The sequence below is a fragment of the Ceratotherium simum genome, chromosome 5 (assembly GCF_057802395.1).
Source record: "Ceratotherium simum simum isolate JZ-2026a chromosome 5, ASM5780239v1, whole genome shotgun sequence".
Lineage (NCBI taxonomy): Eukaryota > Metazoa > Chordata > Mammalia > Perissodactyla > Rhinocerotidae > Ceratotherium > Ceratotherium simum.
The window spans coordinates 27,057,636-27,076,084 of record NC_141904.1 but is presented as its reverse complement, the minus strand read 5'-3'; the positions used below and the strand labels follow the sequence as shown (position 1 = coordinate 27,076,084).

Sequence of the window (18,449 nt, the reverse complement as noted above, 5' to 3'; positions counted from 1 at the left end):
ATTGATGAACACTTGGATTGTTTCCATATTTTCCCAATTATGAAGTGCTGCTATGAGCATTCATTTACAAGTTTGTGTGTAAAAATATATTTTCATTTATCTTGGGTATATACTTAGAAGTGGAATTACTGAGTCATATGTTAATTCTATATTTAACTTTTTGAGAAACTATCAAACTTTTCCACAGACACTACACCATTTTATATTCCCACTAGCAATGTATGAGAGTTCCAATTTCTCCACATGCTTGCTAACACTTGTATTTTCTGGGTTTTTTAATTTAATTTTCCATCATTATTGTAGCCATCCTAGTGGATGTGAAAGGATATCTCATTGTGGTTTTGATCTGCATTTCTCTAATGATTAATGATGTTGAACATGTTTCCATGTGTTTATTGGCCATTCGTATGTCTTATTTGGAGAAAAGTCTGTTCAGATCTTTTTTCCACTTTTTAATTGGGCTGTTTGTCTTTTTGTTGTTGAGCTGTAGGAGTTATTTATATATTATGGACACTAGACCCTTATCAGATATATGATTTGCAAATATTTTCTCCCATTCTGTGGGTTGTTTTTATCACTTTTTTGATAGTGTCTTTGACATACAAAAGTTTTTAGTTTTGATGAAGTCCAGCTTATCTATTTTTTCTTTTGGTCCTTGTGCTTTTAGTATCATTTTGAAGAAAACATTGCCTAATCCAATATCACAAATATTTACAATTATGTTTTCTTATAAGAGTTTTATAATTTTAGCTTTTACCTTTAGGTTGTTGATCCATTTAGAGTGGTGTATGGTATGAGGCAGGGATCCAACTTCATTCTTTTACATATGGATATCCATTTGTCCCAGGACCATTTATTGAAGAGACTATTCTTTCCTCATTGAATGATCTGTCACTCTTGTCCATCAGTTGGCCCTAGATGTATCAGTTGATTTCTGGACTCGACGTTTTATTCCTTTGATCTATATGCCTGTCTGTCCTTTTGCCACAGTTTTGATTACTGTAGCTTTTTAGTAAGTTTTGAAATCAAATAAATGTTTTTCCATTTATTTAGGTGTTTTAAAACTTCCTTCAGCAATGTCTTGTAGTTTTCAGTGTGCAAGTCTTGCACTTCATTGGTTACATTTATGTCTAAGTATTTTATTCTTTTTCATGCTATGGTAAATCAAATTGTTTTCTTAATTTTATTTTCAGATTGTTTGTTGCTAGTGTATGGACATACGAGTGATGTTTGTACATTGATCTTGTATTCTGCAATTTTGCTCAACTCGTTTATTAGCTCTAATTTTTTTTAGTAGATTCTTTAGGGTTTTCTGTATATAAGATCATGTCATCTTCGAATAGAGATAGTTTTACTTCTTTCTTTCCAATCTGGATATCTTTTATTTCTTTTTCTTGCTTAGTAGTCCTGGCTGGAACTTTCATGTTGAATAGCAATGGTGAGAGGGACATCCTTGCCTTGTTCCTGATCTAATGGGGAAAGCTTTCAGTTGGACATTGGATTTTACTTGAGGTGAAATAGGGAGCTGTTGTGGTAGTTTGAGAAGAGAGATGTGATCTAACCCCTATTTTAAAAGGATATATTAGTCTCTTTATGTTTTAAATGATTAAAATTTCTAAAATTAGGCTAGAAACTTTAACAAATATAAGTAGGTATTGAAAATCTGACATGGTTCATTAAATTTAAATCATATAGTAATATTACTACACAAAAATGTTTAATATGAATGTCTCTATTCTAAGTAGTATAAAATTAGTTCAAAATTAAATATATATTGTGTTCTAGTCATACACATTGTCTTAGCAATAATATTTTTGTAGAAATAAGAAGTTATCACTATATGATTCTGCAAAGTCCTATTGATATTATGTAATTTTTTTACACTTAACTCTTAATGATCAAAGATAATATTTTCTACCAGGTGGCAACAATAAACCCTAAAAAATCTTGGTACTGATAATAGCTATATGGTTCTAGCAAGTGACTTTATATCAATAAGCCAGTTTTCTCTTTTATGAAATAAGAACTCTAATGTCTATCTCACGGTATTGTGTTAAAGATAAAAAGGGAGAAGTGTCTACAAAATTTATTGAAAACTAAAAAGGACTAAATAAATGTGGGACATTACTATTATCTTGCATCTTTTAAATTTTCTTTATCTTACATTTGTTTAGTTTTGTAATTATTTAGGTTTACCTCTGAGAGAATGCATTGCTCTACCCGATAGCTGGTTCATGTAACAGTAATGACATTTAGAATAAGGATTTATAAAACTAGACAGGTAGGTATTTGGACTAACTATAGAGCCACTCTATATCATGCAGAATTTAAAATAGCAAAAAATAATGAGACATTAAAGTAGTTGAAGAAGCAGTCTTTATCTCATTTTGAGTGATGCATTATCTATCATTTTGAGTATATTGTATAACATATATCTTGAAAATCAGCTGTAGACTTCTTTGGCATTTACCATTCATTTGCGGGTTTCAGTAATATTCACATCAGAATTCATAAATCATCATATCTGATGGCACCTTTTCCATTAACATCTCAGAAATCTTAACAAGCTATATCTTTCAAGAGAAATGGAGGGCCGGCCCCATGGCTTAGCGGTTAAGTGCGCGCGCTCCGCTGCTGGTGGCCGGGGTTTGGATCCCAGGCGAGCACCGACACACTGCTTCTCAGGCCATGCTGAGGCTGTGTCCCACATACAGCAACTAGAAGGCTGTGCAACTATGACATGCAACTGTCTACTGGGGCTTTGGGGGAAAAAATAAATAAATAAAAATTATAAAAAAAAAAAAGAGAAATGGAGCATCTGTGATGATGAGATCTTCAAAGATCGAAAGAGAAGACTTTCATCCAAATCCTATGGATTGGTTCATCGTATTGATCCATCTGGACTGACTGATAAAAATATCCTTTATGAAGAGAAGCTCACAAAAGTTCTTTCCCTATAAAATCTGTAATTTATGAGGGCAAATAAGACACATGTCTCTCTTCTTTTCTTTCTAGTTCTCTCTTATCTTGCAAAAAACAGAGTTAGAAATTAAGCAAATACAAATAATTTCTATTTCATTCAGATCTATTCAACTTAAGTTAATTAAACTTCCAGTCGGAGGAAAGATGTATTAACCCAGAGTGACAAATCAGCAGAGAAGAGACATTTACTGGCTTTGGAATTGTATTTTGAAGGTTAGGTCACAGTGGAATTTTTATGAAATGTTAAGTAAAAGCAAATGACTACTGAAATTATGGCATTGCAATGCTAAAAATTATATCAGGTGTTGTGTGGAAATAAAATATATTATTTTTTTCAATGTCTAAGCATTCTTCAAGAATTCCCCCAACACTTAGAAGTATCTGTACACTTAAATTATCTATGTGAATTTTTGGGGGGCTTCAATTTTGGTAAAAAGCATTGTATTTTTATAAAGCTAGGCCTAGGCAGTGATATTCTCTGGATGAGCTTCTGAGGAAAGATGATTTCACTGAAGCAGATCGAACAACTCAACTCTGTTAGCCGACTTGCCCAATCCTTGGTCCCTTTTCTTTCTTTCTTTCTTTTTTCCCCAGCCAATCTGGAAAGTTTTTAATTTGCTTTCTCTAGAAATGTTCTCAATGAGAGGTAGCTTAAGGGAGCAAATTGAAATTTCAAAGAGAGAAATACAGACATACCTGTGTTATTTAATTAATTTATTTACTTATATTGTTATTTTATTTTTGATGAGGTAGGGAGTAGGCAAGTTGAGAAAAAGAGGAGAAAAGAAAGGAGTTTGAGCACCAGCCCCATGCTGTCCTGCCTGCGCATTCCAGTTTCCACTAGAATGATCCAGGGGCATAAAGCCCAAAGTCTCTGGACACACAGCTACCATCTCCTCCTTTGCCGCTTCTCTCCTTCTCTGGGAGGTGCAGGTAGTGGCCGTGAGTACTCCTTCCTCAGTAAAACGATGACAGGGCTGTCCAAGAGGTAAGGCCTTCGTGCTAAAAATAACCTGACAAGGTCACCACTTTGTCTGTCTGCCATGGTCTCAAGCTGTGTCCTCAGATACCCTGGGATTTCATGAAAATCTTCACCCAGCTTGCCTTCTGGCTCTGACTTCTCTCCCCAGCACTGTGAATTGGCTGTCGTGACCTGGCTGTCATCTTGACTGCTTGGCAGCAGCCTTTCAAGTGCCAGGCTTGGATGTGGTCTCTGCCTCGCACACTCCCTGTCTTCTCAGACTTTTGACTCCCCACATCCAGCCCTGAACCATTAGGATTCTTGGCCTGGCTTCCTCCCCAAGCAAGAGGAGCCTGCCAGTAAGAATGTGAACAAAACTAGTCAACATCGCAGTAAGGCTTTTCCATTTCCAGAGAAACACCTTCAAAAGAACCTAATGTTGATTTAAAACAGGTTTACAGAAAACAGGATACACAAACAAGAAAACCTTCTATCTCAAGAAAATTCATTTTTAAAAAGTGATCTATAAAGCAAAGTGGTTTACCCAAAGTGCTGGCTTCTAATTTTAATTTTCAGTTGGGTTTTGATTAATAGTAACAGAAATAGTGATAATTAAAAACAGCTATAAAAATGTGTCCTAAATAAAATAATAACTTTTTTTATGACTTGATTAAGAATTATAGTTTAAAATTATTTTATCTGAATTAGTGATGAAATATCAGAACTTCTATTCCTAGAAAATGGTCTCTAATATGGTATTCTGATTTGACTCATGAAGTGAGATTCCAAAGGGTGAAATGGAACAGAAATACCATCATCCTTTGAGAGGTCAGATCGCATGGGACTAGATTTCTATCGTTTTGTAGCTATAAAAATATTTAGCATTCTACAGGATCAGAATGGCCAGTACTAACTGTCAAAGATAATACAAATTTATTTTGATATTAATTCTCAGACAGTATATCCTTTACTAGCACAGCTCTACCTTAAAAAATATATTTATCTTCAAGTATTGAGTTAAATCTTGGTTGATAGAGCTAACCAAGAAGAAGTCTTTTTTTCCTAAGTTTATACTTAAAATAAAAAAAAAAATAGCTTCAAATTGAAGCTATTTAAATAATGCCAAAATAACTAGTCTCCTAAATGCGGCCTAAGGATCAAAATGGTTATTCTGCATCATTTAGACAAAAGAGAGATTGACATATTTTTAGTGTTTCAATTAGTTTTTTGATGAAATGATGATACAACTACAATGAATGTATTCTCAAAACCAAAATAAGAATACATGATGTGGTGAATTATTGTGCAAGAGGCAGTCCACTGTAGCTTAGAATTTCTGAAACAGTGCAATAGTTTATTGAAATAATAGGAGAGAGAATTTTATATCTGGGATTTCATGAAAATTTGGTTTATGTAATTTCTGTAGTTGAAAAGGGAATCTTACCATCTTAGAAATAGGTCTGTTGGCTTTGCTGGGTAAGAGAGGCGTTTGCTCCAGAATTTTACCATTTTCCAAGCAGTTCTATTAATTTTTCAGCAGCCAACCTTTCTGTAAATAATGAGTAGAATTCTGATTTCTCCTGTTCTATGTTGATGTGCACATTTTCCCTAATTTTTATGTGTCCTCCAACTCTTAAAAATTTTCTTGGCTGAAATATATTAAATGAAAACAACTACTTTGAAGAGAGAAATTCTATCAAAAAGTGATTGTTTTATATGATGATGTCCCTCTTGTTCCCCTTCCTGTAGAGGGAAAAATCATGATAAATTACTATTTTGGGCAAAATGACTGGTAGTTTGAATCTTGAGACAACACAGTTTACAGTTTAAATAGAATGCTTAGCAGTTCTTGAAAAGTTGTCATTAAAAAATATGTATAACGGACCAGCCCCGGTGACCTAGTGGTTAAGCTCGGCACATTCTGCTTTGGCGACCTGGGTTCAGTTCCCCGGGCGTGGACCTACACCACTCATCAGTGGCCATGCTATGGCGGCAGCCCACATACAAAATATAGGAAGATTGGCAACAGATGTTAGCTCAGGGTGAATCTTCCTCAGCAAAAAACTAAATAAATAAATAGGTCTAACATGTTTTCTCAATTTCTTTAAAGGTCGTCTTTTTTTCTATATCTCTTTCATTTTTGCCAACCATTTCCCATGATTTGTCCAGTGGAACTTACTCCCTGAAAACTCTTTTTCTGGCCCCCTGAAATTTGAAAAAAATCCCTTAATCCAGATGTCTGAGAAATGGATTGTGGCAAGGTGCATATCAGTTACATCATGGTTATCTTTCTGGTGATTAAAACATTTTCTGCATAGTTAATGTATGAAACATTAACACTGTAATGAAAACTACTAAGTAACTCTGACACACAATACAATGCCTGAAACCAGATGGGATAATGTTGTAAGTCATATCCGCACTAAATATTTTATCATTGTGCCATCCATTATGAGAGCTTGTTTCTTATCTTCAAGACAGCTCCATGGTACAAAAAAATTGAAGAGCTGACAATTATTACTTCCTTTTTGTTATATGGGCTGCCTAACAGGATTCTACAGCTAAGATTTGTATCCTAAATGGCTTGGCATGACTATCTCCATGTCCTCAGTTCTCTACGCATTCTAAATTCACTAGGCAGAAGACACACTCTCCCTCACTTTGTGTTCAATTTCAATTAGTAAAAGCTTTCAAGATTCATGACTTATCATGTCATAATTCTTAATAGTTAGATATTATGGAACTTAAGGACGCAAGGTAAACCCTTACTTTTAGCCTAAGCACATGACAAAAAGGAAGAAGACTACTGCTATATATATTAAACAGATGAACTACCAAAGGCAGTTGCTGAAAAACCACACATTGACTTTTTGCCGGATTTAAATCGAGTTTTTCAATACACAGGTCTTCTCATTGATGAAACGGGAGCTGTTCCTGTGGCACGCAGTGCTTTTTTCTCTCTGAAAGCTCTTGGAACGGGGGAACTACCATTCATAGATTTGGAAAGATTTTTTTCTTCTGCTTTACTGATGGAAAAAAAAAATCTCTATTTGAGGCCTGAAAAGGCAGCTTCCTAATCTAGTGGCATTCAAGTCACTTAAAATAGCTTTGAAATAAATTGATTCTCTTTTTGTCTTCCCCTTTCTTTCCCTTTTTTTAATATTTATCAGAAAGTTCACAAATTCCAACAAAAGTCACCACTTCTACTTGGTGCTCATCAATTGTATGTACAGTGGCCAGACCCACTCAATTAACTCCAGCACGGCCTAGTAGGCCTGCCTTCTGATTAACTTAATTTTGAATTAAGTTACTTTGGATTTATTTACATTTGGAAGGGACGAAACATACATTCTGTGAGCAGTATAGGAAAGGAATTCCCTTGGAAACATACAGACTCTAAATTATGGAGAGAAGACTATATTCTTACAAAGAATTCCTGGTTTAGCTGCTAAATGGAAGGTTAATTAAGCCCCATAGTTCTTTTTCTCTGCTTCAAGCATCTGAATGTGTCTCCATCCTCCCTCATTCATTATCCTATATGTCTCAAAAAAAATGCATCTTTCAATAGAAATGTTCATTGCTTGCTTAGGTAATATTTTTTAAAGAATTGTTTCCTAATTTATTCCGAATTCCCTTGTAGGGTGATCAACTTGTCCTGACTTGCTGGGGATTTTTCCTGAATTAGTGCTGAAAGTCCCATGTTTCAGGAACTCCCTTAGTCACAGGCAAAACAGGACAGTGGTCACCCGATCCCTCGTTTTCCTTTTTTATATTCGTGACTTTCTATTTAAGCGATGTTAGAGCTCGAAGTTGAGACCAGTTAAGCTAGACCAGAAACTAATTGGCAGATCTGTCAGTGGTGGTTCTTGAAGTGTTGCCCTCAGACCAGCAACAGCACCATCTGGGCATCTGTTAGAAATGCAGCTATCCAGGCCCTAACCCAGACCCGTGAATCATAAACTCTGGAGGTAGAAATCAACAATCTGTGCTTTATCAACCTTCCAGGTGATTCTGATGTATACTGAAGTTTTGGAATCACTAGTTTACAATAACAGGATTATTTTTGATTCATGCAAGTTTCCAACATCTTGGCCCCATCATTGTTGGATGTGAGAGCCAAAAGAGCTTAGAGAAAATAGAGTGAAAAGAAACAGCATTTTAAAAATTATCAAATGAGAAGGATTAAGAATGAAAACCTAAGTTATCAGGTCAGAGCTCTGCTCTTTATATTGCTATGCCAATTTTCAGTCTAGTGCCTTATGGGAATACGACCTCAACTTTTGAAAGAAAAGCAAATGCCTAACAGAACAAATTTGTTGACAACAGCCTCTATATTTATCAAGTACCAAATATGCACAAGCTCTGTTGTAGTTGTGTTGTGGATTTTGTACTATAGGAATAGGGAATAGAATCCCCACTGACTTTCAGAAACTAAGGCTCCAACATGATAAGACATAGAAAGAGATTGCTGAGGTGACTGTTACCAACCAAAAACATCATTGGGAGATTAAGTTAGGAACCCTTACGTGTGGCTGACAAGACATGCCAAGGCTTCTGCCCTAGAATGAGTCCCTTCTTGTGGATTCAAAAGAAAGGCACAAGAGCAAATTATCTTGTCAAGAAAAAAATAAGACTAACTCCAATCAGCTTATCTCTCCTTAAAATAGAGACCTTGCCTTCTGAGGGAGAAGGTCAAGCCAGATGACCAGAGTTTCTGAACCATTGTGGAAATGAGCAGTGTTTGGGAACACAGGCACAGTGACCCTAGAGTACCTTCCAAAACTGGCAGCCCATGGCTCACATAGAACACAGAGAAGATTTTGGCCCACACAGGATTTTACACACACACACACAGTTGCTAACATTTAAAATTTGGAAATTTTACATAAACGTTTTGCTTCTATCAAAATAATAATCAAAGCGTCTGGTAAAACTGGACCTGTATTTCTACAGTGACAGGAACTGACTAGAGTGGTACAATGAATTACTCCTTTGGTGTGGAGCTGTGTGCTCTCCAGTTGACCACAGTTGCTAAGACTATCATTGTCAATCGCCCTGCTTCACTCATTCACATCTTCTGCCTTTTCTTGTTGGCTGGTGTATGTGTGTGTTGAGGGGAGTGTGTGTGTGACTGTTGCCTAGTTTTATGCCTGCTTTTACTTGGTGGAATTCCAGTTCAAACTAGAGGGGTCCATTTTGAGGGACATTTCGGAGATGTAAGGCTTAAAGATATGAAGATCTCAGCTTTGCTTGGCCAACTGTTGGATCCTGCCTAAATCCCCAGAGGACTGGACAATTCCTGCTAAGGCTTTGTGCTTCAGGAGCCTCTGATCTCTCTCCTGCTTGGTCTGATCCTCCTGCCCCTTCTCCTTCTCATTAGCTCCACTATCAATTGCCTGACCCAAGTCAAGCCTTCTTTGACCTGGTCCTGATCATCGCCTCCTTCTGAGGGCTTCTGCAACCATAAGCTAACCTGGCAACTTGATTCTCTCGCTTTCTTACCCCCAAATTTTAGTCAGTGATAGGAATAGCTAAAATTTCTGGTAAATTATCCTATGACATGAAAGTTAATCCAACATGACCTTCTCAAGTCACACGATCCTCCTAAAAAATGGCCAATGCCAGTGAAACTAATGGGTCCTGGATTTAAGAGGGAAATTAAAAAGTTGAATCACCTTTTTTTAAATAGCACTGTCTCAAATACTTTTCCTCAGAATAATTTATCTTCTAATATGCATGTGGTATACATGGCACAAAGTGAATTCAACAGATAACACTTATCACTGTGTATGAATCTACTCCTGGTGTAATTGCCTCAAACAGATCATAGATTGGGCAGTTTGGGGAAGCATCTCAAAAGTTGCAGTTCAATATTTTTGTTTTCTAAGCTTTTGAAATCTCTTGCCTTTCTATAATTTCTAATACATTCAAGACGTGGCAAATCTAGTTCAAATGATGCAAAGGTAGAAAGAATTGCTCACCTGATCCCTTAGGACATTATGAGTATCATTCAGATATTTCTAGGACTGAATGTGCCACCTGATAGCCCGGTGGCATAGTGGTTAAGTTTGGGCACCGCTTCGGCAGCCTGGGGTTCACAGGGTCAGATCCCGGGCACAGACCTCCGCACCGCTTGTCAAGCCATGCTGTGGCAGCATCCCATATAAAGTGGAGGAAGATGGGCACAGATGTTGGCCCAGGGCTGATCTTCCTCAGCAAAAAAGAGGAGGATTGGCAACAGATGTTAGCTCAGGGCTAATCTTCCTCACCAAAAAAAAAAAAGTATAGTGGATCACTTTTTGCATGGCACCTCCAAGTTACAGACCATTGGAGGTGTGATAAAATCGGAGTTTGATGTACAGCTTATTTTTCTAATATTTTCTCATGACACCTCCTCCTGCTGATCCTCCTTAAGGAGAGTGAATCCATTGTTCCCTCCGCTCTCATCGTGTTAGAGCCTATCACGCTTTAGTATACAAATTATGTGCTGTTTATTTCTTCACCCCCAGTGATTAGCACAGAGTCTGACACATGAGAGTTCAATCAGGCCCACCCCAAAAGTCTCAGGGCCAAGACAGAAGTACAAATGGAGACCATGTGCCATCCAGCTAAATATTTACAAGTTATACCTCAAGCTTCACCTAGCAGCCCCATCGTCAGTACCCCAGGGATCTCCCTATGACCTGGAGGATGAGGAATCCACTCGTCTGAGTCAGCCCTACCAAGTGGTAACACAGATCTGCAGGGACAGGGCAGAAGCTGTTCCCAAAGCCAGAACTTTTGGGTGGTGACTGGACCCACCCAAATCAAGTTGCCTGCTGGAGGAGGTGTCCTTATCCCCAACCTCATTTTGTGGACTCAGGATACCCGGGCAGTTTGAAGCACTGCCTATACCACCATAGCAGAGGGGAAGAGGGGAATATTTTCTGGGGACTTTGCTTAGACACACATTTTGGCGATTTGAGGTAGCCAAGTTTGAACAATCAAACCTCCTTCTCTGGATTACGATAGAGGCTGTGATCTTCTCCCACCTCTAGACACACGTAGCCACACATGCACACATATAGACATATACACACACACAGACACACATAGGGACAGACAATCATAAACATATATACACACAAACACAAACTTGTGAACCATCAGACTCTATACTGTGGCCTTTGCGGCACCCAGTTCAGCTCTCATCTCCCATTCCTATAATTCCCATTTGCTCAATTGGTTATAGAACTCTCTAAAAACTTTTTTACAAGATTAAAAAATACAAAAATAGACTTTGGTTTCAGTGGCTCGTGATATGCGGAACTCTCAAAAGGACAGAGTCCAGTGCAACAGCCATTCTTGCCGATGTCTATGAGTCTGGTACTGTGCTCAATGAATGTTGGTTAAATTAAATAAAATCCTTAGGAAAGAAACCACCCGTAATAATTTCTAAAAACTTGTGATTTTTTTTGTCACGAAGCTCCTTTTTTTACTTCAGAATATCAGCATATTTAAGAGGAAGCAGCTGTTCTGCTCCCTTGCTAGCAAGCCTGGGTGAGACTTAAATTCATGCAGGGAAGAAGGAAATAAATTGTATATAATTCTAAGTCTTCAATCCACAGGAAAACACAATGAGCATCTTTGGGGTGTAATATTAATTCGTGTTACCTGGAAAGAAACTTAAATAACTCACCTCTGGTTCTCCCACTTGGGTTATGAGATCTATAACTAGGAGAATAAATTTCTTACCCAGACCATGTAACTTGGGTGCTCTACTTTATTATCTGGAATTCAAATTGTTGATATTTTCTGGAATATTTTCTTATGCTTTAATGGATTTTTTTAAAAAAGGATTTATGATGTTTTTTATAAGGACGAGGGCCACTCACTCTCAATACTGATAAGTTTCTTTTCATTCTCAACGAAAGCCCCACAAAGTATTAGCAATCTTTTTGATGCCAAAGCCAAATGGCGACAGTTGCAGTAATGAATATTTGCTACAGGGTGCTGGCAGAAAAATAGTGCAGAAATGCAAACCCAAACTATCTCAAGCCTTTCTCTTCCCACTGAACTGCACCCATTATTTTCGACTCCCTGTCACATATATTGTTCCTAGAGGGTCATTGGCTGAATAGTGCAAAGAAATCTGAATCCACCTTTGAGAAACATTAAGAAAAGTAAATCATTATTCTAGTTTCTCATCTTTTGAAAAAAAAAAAAAACAAAAGAAAAAGGTGCATTAAGGAAGGCCTGTGCGTTACTCTTATGATTTTGCACAAGAGGTTATTTGAGAGCTATAGGGTTTTTTTTCCTCCCCTCCTCCTAAATGGATTCCAGGAACTTAATACTTTAACATAAATGGGTGATTAGATGTACATGATTGACTCTAGCTTGGACCATGTTTAGTTTCTTTTAAAGTCAAATTAAGATACTATCTTCAAACATGTGTAATAAATCATGACCAACTTGAATTAACTGAAAGGGGAGATGGTCAGTTCTTTTATGAAAAACTCAAAATTTTATCAGTAAAAAAAAATAAATGAAGAACCTGTGCTTCTGAGCCAGACCGTCTGAGTTCAAATCATTGCACTATAGCTCGCAGCTCTGGCATTGGGCAGGTTCCCGAATCTCTTCCTACCTCAATTTATTCTCTAAGATAGGGGATAAAAGTGGTATGCCCCTCTTAGGTTTTTATGAGGATTGAATGAGTTAATACCTGTAAACACTTTAAAAGTGTCTACAATCATTAGCTATAATTGTTGTTAATTCATTCTTTATTTTCTTTCAATAAATATTTTTGAGTGCCTTTTTCATACCAAGTGTAAGTGCAAGGATATAGCAATGAACAAAACTGATTAAGGATTGTTAAGTCTGTTATTATTATTTCAAGTCATTATGGGATCTCTCATAAACCACTTAGTACATAATGGATGTTTATTGACCTTTTCATCCTCAGTGACTTAATATAGAACCTATCACAAAATAACTGCTTAATAAATATTGATGGAATGAATTTGAATACATGAGTCATTGCAATGTAGGATCACAAGCACTGAATTTGGAATTGGGAGATGCGATGTTAAGTACCAGTTTATACCCTAGAGTACTATGTAACCTTGAAAAAATTTACTGAAATTTCCTAATCTAAAAACCAAGAAAGTTATACTATGAAACCAGTAAGATCCCTTCTGACTATGATTCTACAAAGTAGCTGAAATGATGCGTTATTTGTTAACTATTTATAATTCCATTTTTCTTAAATTTAATAAACTTTTAATTTTAGAATAGTTTTAGATTTACAGAAAAGGTGCAAGAATATTCTAGAAGGTTCCCATATACCCTGTATCCAGTTTCCCTATTGTTAACATCTTATATTACTGTGGTGCATTTATCACAACTAATGAAACAATATTGATACATTATTATTAAGTCCATACTATATTCAGATTTCCTAAGTTTTACCTAATGTCCTTGTCTTTTGCCTCAGGATCCTGATCAGAGTACCACATTATATTTAGTCATCATGTCTCCTTGGTCTCATCTGGACTGTTAGAGTTTCCCAGACTTTCCCTGTTTTGATGACCTTGACAGTTTTGAGGACGATTGGTCACGAATTTTATAGAATGTCCTTAAATTCACGTTTGTTTTATGCTTTTCTCATGGTTAGACAGGAGTTATGAGTTTTGAGGAGGAAGCTCACAGAGGTAATTCTCATCACATCATATCAAGAGCATATGCTATTATCATGATCACCAATTTAAGATTCTTTTTTAACAAGTGGATAAGAACTATGTGTAATTGGTAATTTAATGTACCATATTAAGCAAAATCTCTTTGACATATGTAATTTTCTATGCAATGTGTAAAATAGTTGATTCTCTTTGAATACCACATTATCTTAAAATATGTTTATCTTACTTTTTTCATTAAAAAAAGTCCCCTTCACCACTGATAAATGAACAGTAAGTGAAAAATCCATGTCTTGTTATAAATTAATAGTAATCCTACCTTTATGGACTCAAGATCTATGCATTAAATTTAAAATGAAAAATTTCTGTTTGTATTATTTCAAATTAACTGCAAACTTGATAAAATAACAGCTCTGTGCTCAGCTATGTGGTCTAAAGGATGCAACAATGTAAAAGCTCTGGGAAGTTAAGTGTTTTGATACTAATTCCCCTAAGCCTGTCTCATGCAAGGGACTTGCCTTAAGAAATGTTAATACTTCACTAAGCTCTAGGCATAGAGAATCTGGCGTCTCTAATCTTGTGGCGTCTTTGGTATAAATGTACATTATCCTCTGGGGTTGGGAAAGACACTAATGTAGTTGTCACAGGGGTTGGAAGATCCATGGTTTTGTTTATTGTATACTTTTGTTATGAATTTTGCTGTAAATAGGGAACTTGGTTTAGGATTACTATGATCTATGCTATGTACAATTTTTAGATTAAAGCATAAAATAAACATTGTCAGTCCAGAGGAGAAGTTGTTAGAGAATTTCTTGGGATATCCTTACATAATTTAAATGAAATAAATACCTACAATATCATACTCTGGCTCCAGTATGAGCCATACTAAGCTTAAATATATCTATATTTATGGTTGTCACTTCCCATAGAGCTGATGATAAGACAATTTAATGGTTTTAGCCCACTGCTGTTTGTGACCTTACTATGGAGAATCACAATCACGGCCAAGAGTATCTTTCAAAACATTTTTTTTTTCAAAATCCCTGATTTCTTTGTTCCATGAAACACTCTGCCATGGCTCACCATATACTACTTGTGCGACCGTGGGAAATTTCCTTAACTTCTGGCATTTCCTTATTTTCACAAGTTTGTGTGAAGGTTAAATAAAATTATGCATGTAAAACAGCAAATTAGTGGACCATTTGTTATTTATTCACAGACACACATGCACATGCTTTCAAACAATCATTTGTGGTTTATTGGGAGCAGTGAATAGCTACTAGACTATCTTAAAGTAGTCATTGTGTTTTTTGCCATATCTATGTTCTCAGAAATATTTTCTGGCTATTACCTGATATTTTAATATTGGTACCTTAGTAGGCAAATCAGTAAAAACTAATCAGGAAATGGACCATTCAGTGTTCAAGGGAGTAAATGTATTCTGGTGACAAAACTTGATGTTAGAGTAATTTTATTTATTTTTCTCCAGCCATGAGAGATTAATCAACAGTATGATTTTTTCCTTTACATGTTGGTGGATATTCTGCATGACACTGAAGGAGGTTTGCTTGATGATCTTAGCAGTTAAATGAGTAATTAAGAATGTGTCAAGTGTCAGGTAAAGGAAATAAGATCCAGATGAATTGTTTTATACAACAGCCTTCAACGAGAGCCCATTTCTTTGCTTATTGACTAGTGTTTCTGATGCCATATTTGGGAAAGAAGCCATACGCAATCTCATGTATATTCTCACCCCTATATCTGGATCAAAGGGGATACCCAAGTTAAAAGGCATTCTGTAACTGCAGTCAACTCTTGATGATATGAGCTAACAAGAAATAAGCGTTTATGAGGACAACACTTCATTGCAGGCAGACCACTGTCCTTTATAGCCACTGCCCAATCCATTTATCATGAACTTTTCAGTGTGGCATTAGATAGTGACCACAGCAGCATATGGAATGAGAAACAGTTCCAAGAGCAGCTGTAGCTGGAGAGACAGCCTGAGAATATTTTGAACAAGAGGTTAAGAACCAGCCAACCGGGAGACAGAAAAAATAGCATAAGAATAGAAAGGATATAAGCATAGGGCTGATTTGCAATTTGCTGTTGGATATGGCAAACATTGCTAACATCATGGTAATTGGCATGTTTGGAATGAGAGCTGTGTATACCCAAGAGAGTTAGGACAAGGTAGTTTCACTTTAGATGTTGACCTCTCCAGATTTAGAATCAGACTTTGGAGCCAGAAGGGTTGTGGGGTTACAGTGCATCAACGCTTTCGTGGTCATCAAACTCTTCAAATGATGTGACATTAACACTGTGTAACTAGTGTGTAAATTCCTTGTAAAGAGTGGCCATTGATTTTTGAATACTGTGTCACAAACTTTCCGAACACAGCCTGGTATAGAGCATGCATTTAATAAATATGCTAGTCTAGAGTTCCTCTTATTTGTATATTAATGATTTTTGTACCTGGTATTGAATATGCAATTCTTTGTAAATAGGGCAATGAGTTTCTAAACTGTTGATCTGGACAAAGCAATATGTCATCAGGGTTCCATTTTTTTCTTTTTCTTTGCACAAGTGTATACAAAAGCATCAGTACTTATTTTGTTTTAATTAAAGAAAGAAATGTAGAAGGAAAATAGACAAGTAGTCAAGAAAATTTAAAATATCTTGAAAGCATTTATCATCTATTTTAGTTTTTAAAAAGCCATTTGTGTAGAAATATATGTATACAAAGTACAATACATTGTAAAGGTTATTTTATTAAGGCTATACGTTAACAAGAAAGTTTTGTGGGCATGTTTATTTACCCCATAGAAAAAATTTAACTTGCATTTGTGTATATTTTCAAGCAGTGTCTGAATATTTTATATCAATATATGAAACTACATGGGGTCATCTATGTAAATTTCCTCATGAGATGATTGACTCATAGTTGACAAGCAGCAAATGCTAGCTGCTCTTATCATTATTAGCAGAATATAATATTAGTGATACATTTCCAAATAGGGAAAGATAATGCCACTGTTTTTTCCTCTTTTTTTCTACGCTATTTTGAATGCAGACAGTACCGCAGAGACACCAGCAATATCAACGACGACAACTATGGAAATTCGCAAAAGCAGTGTTATGACGACTGAGATCACCTCCAAAGTGGAGAAAAGCCCCACGACAGCCACTGGCAATAGCTCATGTCTTTCCGCGGAGACTGAGGAAGAAAAGGCAAAACGGCTTCTTTACTGTTCACTATGCAAGGTTGCTGTCAACTCCGCCTCGCAGCTGGAGGCGCACAACAGTGGTGAGATGCAGCGATTTCTTTTCTGTCTCAACAGCTCTGCAATTATCTTCCTCCAAATAGATTAGATCTTTTGCAGCAGGGGACATAGGGATGGTGGAAAACTGGCAATTATGACATAGAATTCATTAACCGTTAAAAAATAAAAATGACATGCAAAGTGTCATTTACATAGGGAGAAGGGAGGGTTTCCAGGGCCCCCGTGCCATGTTGTATATGTGTTTGCATGTGTGGATGTGTGGATGTGTATTTTATTAAACATTAGGAGATAAAGTAAAATATAATTATAAAGTATAAGCTTTGCATTTATTTGATTTCTAGATTGCTGTGTATTTTCATGTATTTGCTTCTAAATGAAGTTTTCTAGAGTTGTACCAATAATATAGTTGCACAATTTGGTTGCATAACTCCGTGAATTTTTGGCTAAAACCTTGCTATTATGGTTTTTATGGCAAATAAAGTTGTTTGGGCTAAATCTATATGACCTTTTAGAAAATGCTTTACTCTGGGCAGCCATTGAGGTATAATCTCTACGTGTAATATTTTATCTACTCTCTCTGACAACCTAAAGATACTGTTATTATTTGATTGAGGCTCAGAGAAGGCACAAAGTGACTGAACTGTGATTCAAATTGATGTCTCTCTAACTTAAACACTAAACTTTAGCGTATAACAGAAAATACTGCTAAGTCAGGAAGAAATGCTTTCCCAATATGTTTGGATTCCATATACCTGTTTTATATCTATATCTATATATCTATATAGAGAGAGCTATTATATAGTCATGTCTGTAGCTATCTATCTAGATATATGTAGAGTATTTATGTGTATCTCTAGATATTTATATAGATAATATATATATATTTATCTCCTGCTTGAGATTTTATCCGTCCCTTTTGCCTAAGATCAGCTTCTCTCTGAAAGACTAGGTTCATTGCCAGGACTCTGTTGGCAATTACAATAGAAAAAGAATCATTTGTGAATCATACCCTGAGTTAATATTGCACCTGTATGTTGACTGAGTTATTGACCAATCATTGTGCTGTACTAGTAATATTTAAGTATTGACTTCAAGGCTCTAAGGAAGTAATTGCAGATGGAGAACAATTCCTTCAGCACATATCTTCCTCCTGCATACAACATTAGTTGTAGTCAGGGAGAGTTCATGAGTTCAGAGGCTGAGAAACACAGAGAAGCATCTGGCCCCAAATCAGAATCTATACCTCGTAGTTTTGCCTCATGTTTACTCACGCAAATACATTCTTCCTGGATGCAAGATAATTGGGAGAACATAAACATCATTGGAAGTCCATTTATTTCTCAAGAATTCTTGATCATTCTGCATAGTGACAGAGAAACACATTCATTTTGAGGGAGGATCAATTTTGACAGATCAACCATTCTCTTAGAGGCTGGAGTTAATTTATCAAGAATTTGGATGTCCTTTTTGAATTCTTATCAGAAACACCTGATTAAGAAGCAAAGAGAAATTACTTATTTGATTAATATCACATCAGGTCAACATTTT

The 18,449-nt window shown here is 36.2% G+C and overlaps 1 protein-coding gene across 4 annotated transcripts in view; it reads left to right on the top strand.

Annotated features, from left to right (window-relative positions):
- The window catches only part of ZNF385D (zinc finger protein 385D), an 817,460-nt gene that overhangs the window by 786,188 nt on the left and 12,823 nt on the right, over window positions 1-18,449 (top strand). For all 4 annotated transcript variants that reach the window (XM_087430608.1, XM_087430607.1, XM_087430609.1 and 1 more), the window contains one exon: window positions 16,691-16,924. In XM_087430608.1, coding sequence (XP_087286734.1) covers window positions 16,691-16,924 — 234 coding nt within the window. The remainder of the gene's footprint in view (window positions 1-16,690; window positions 16,925-18,449) is intronic.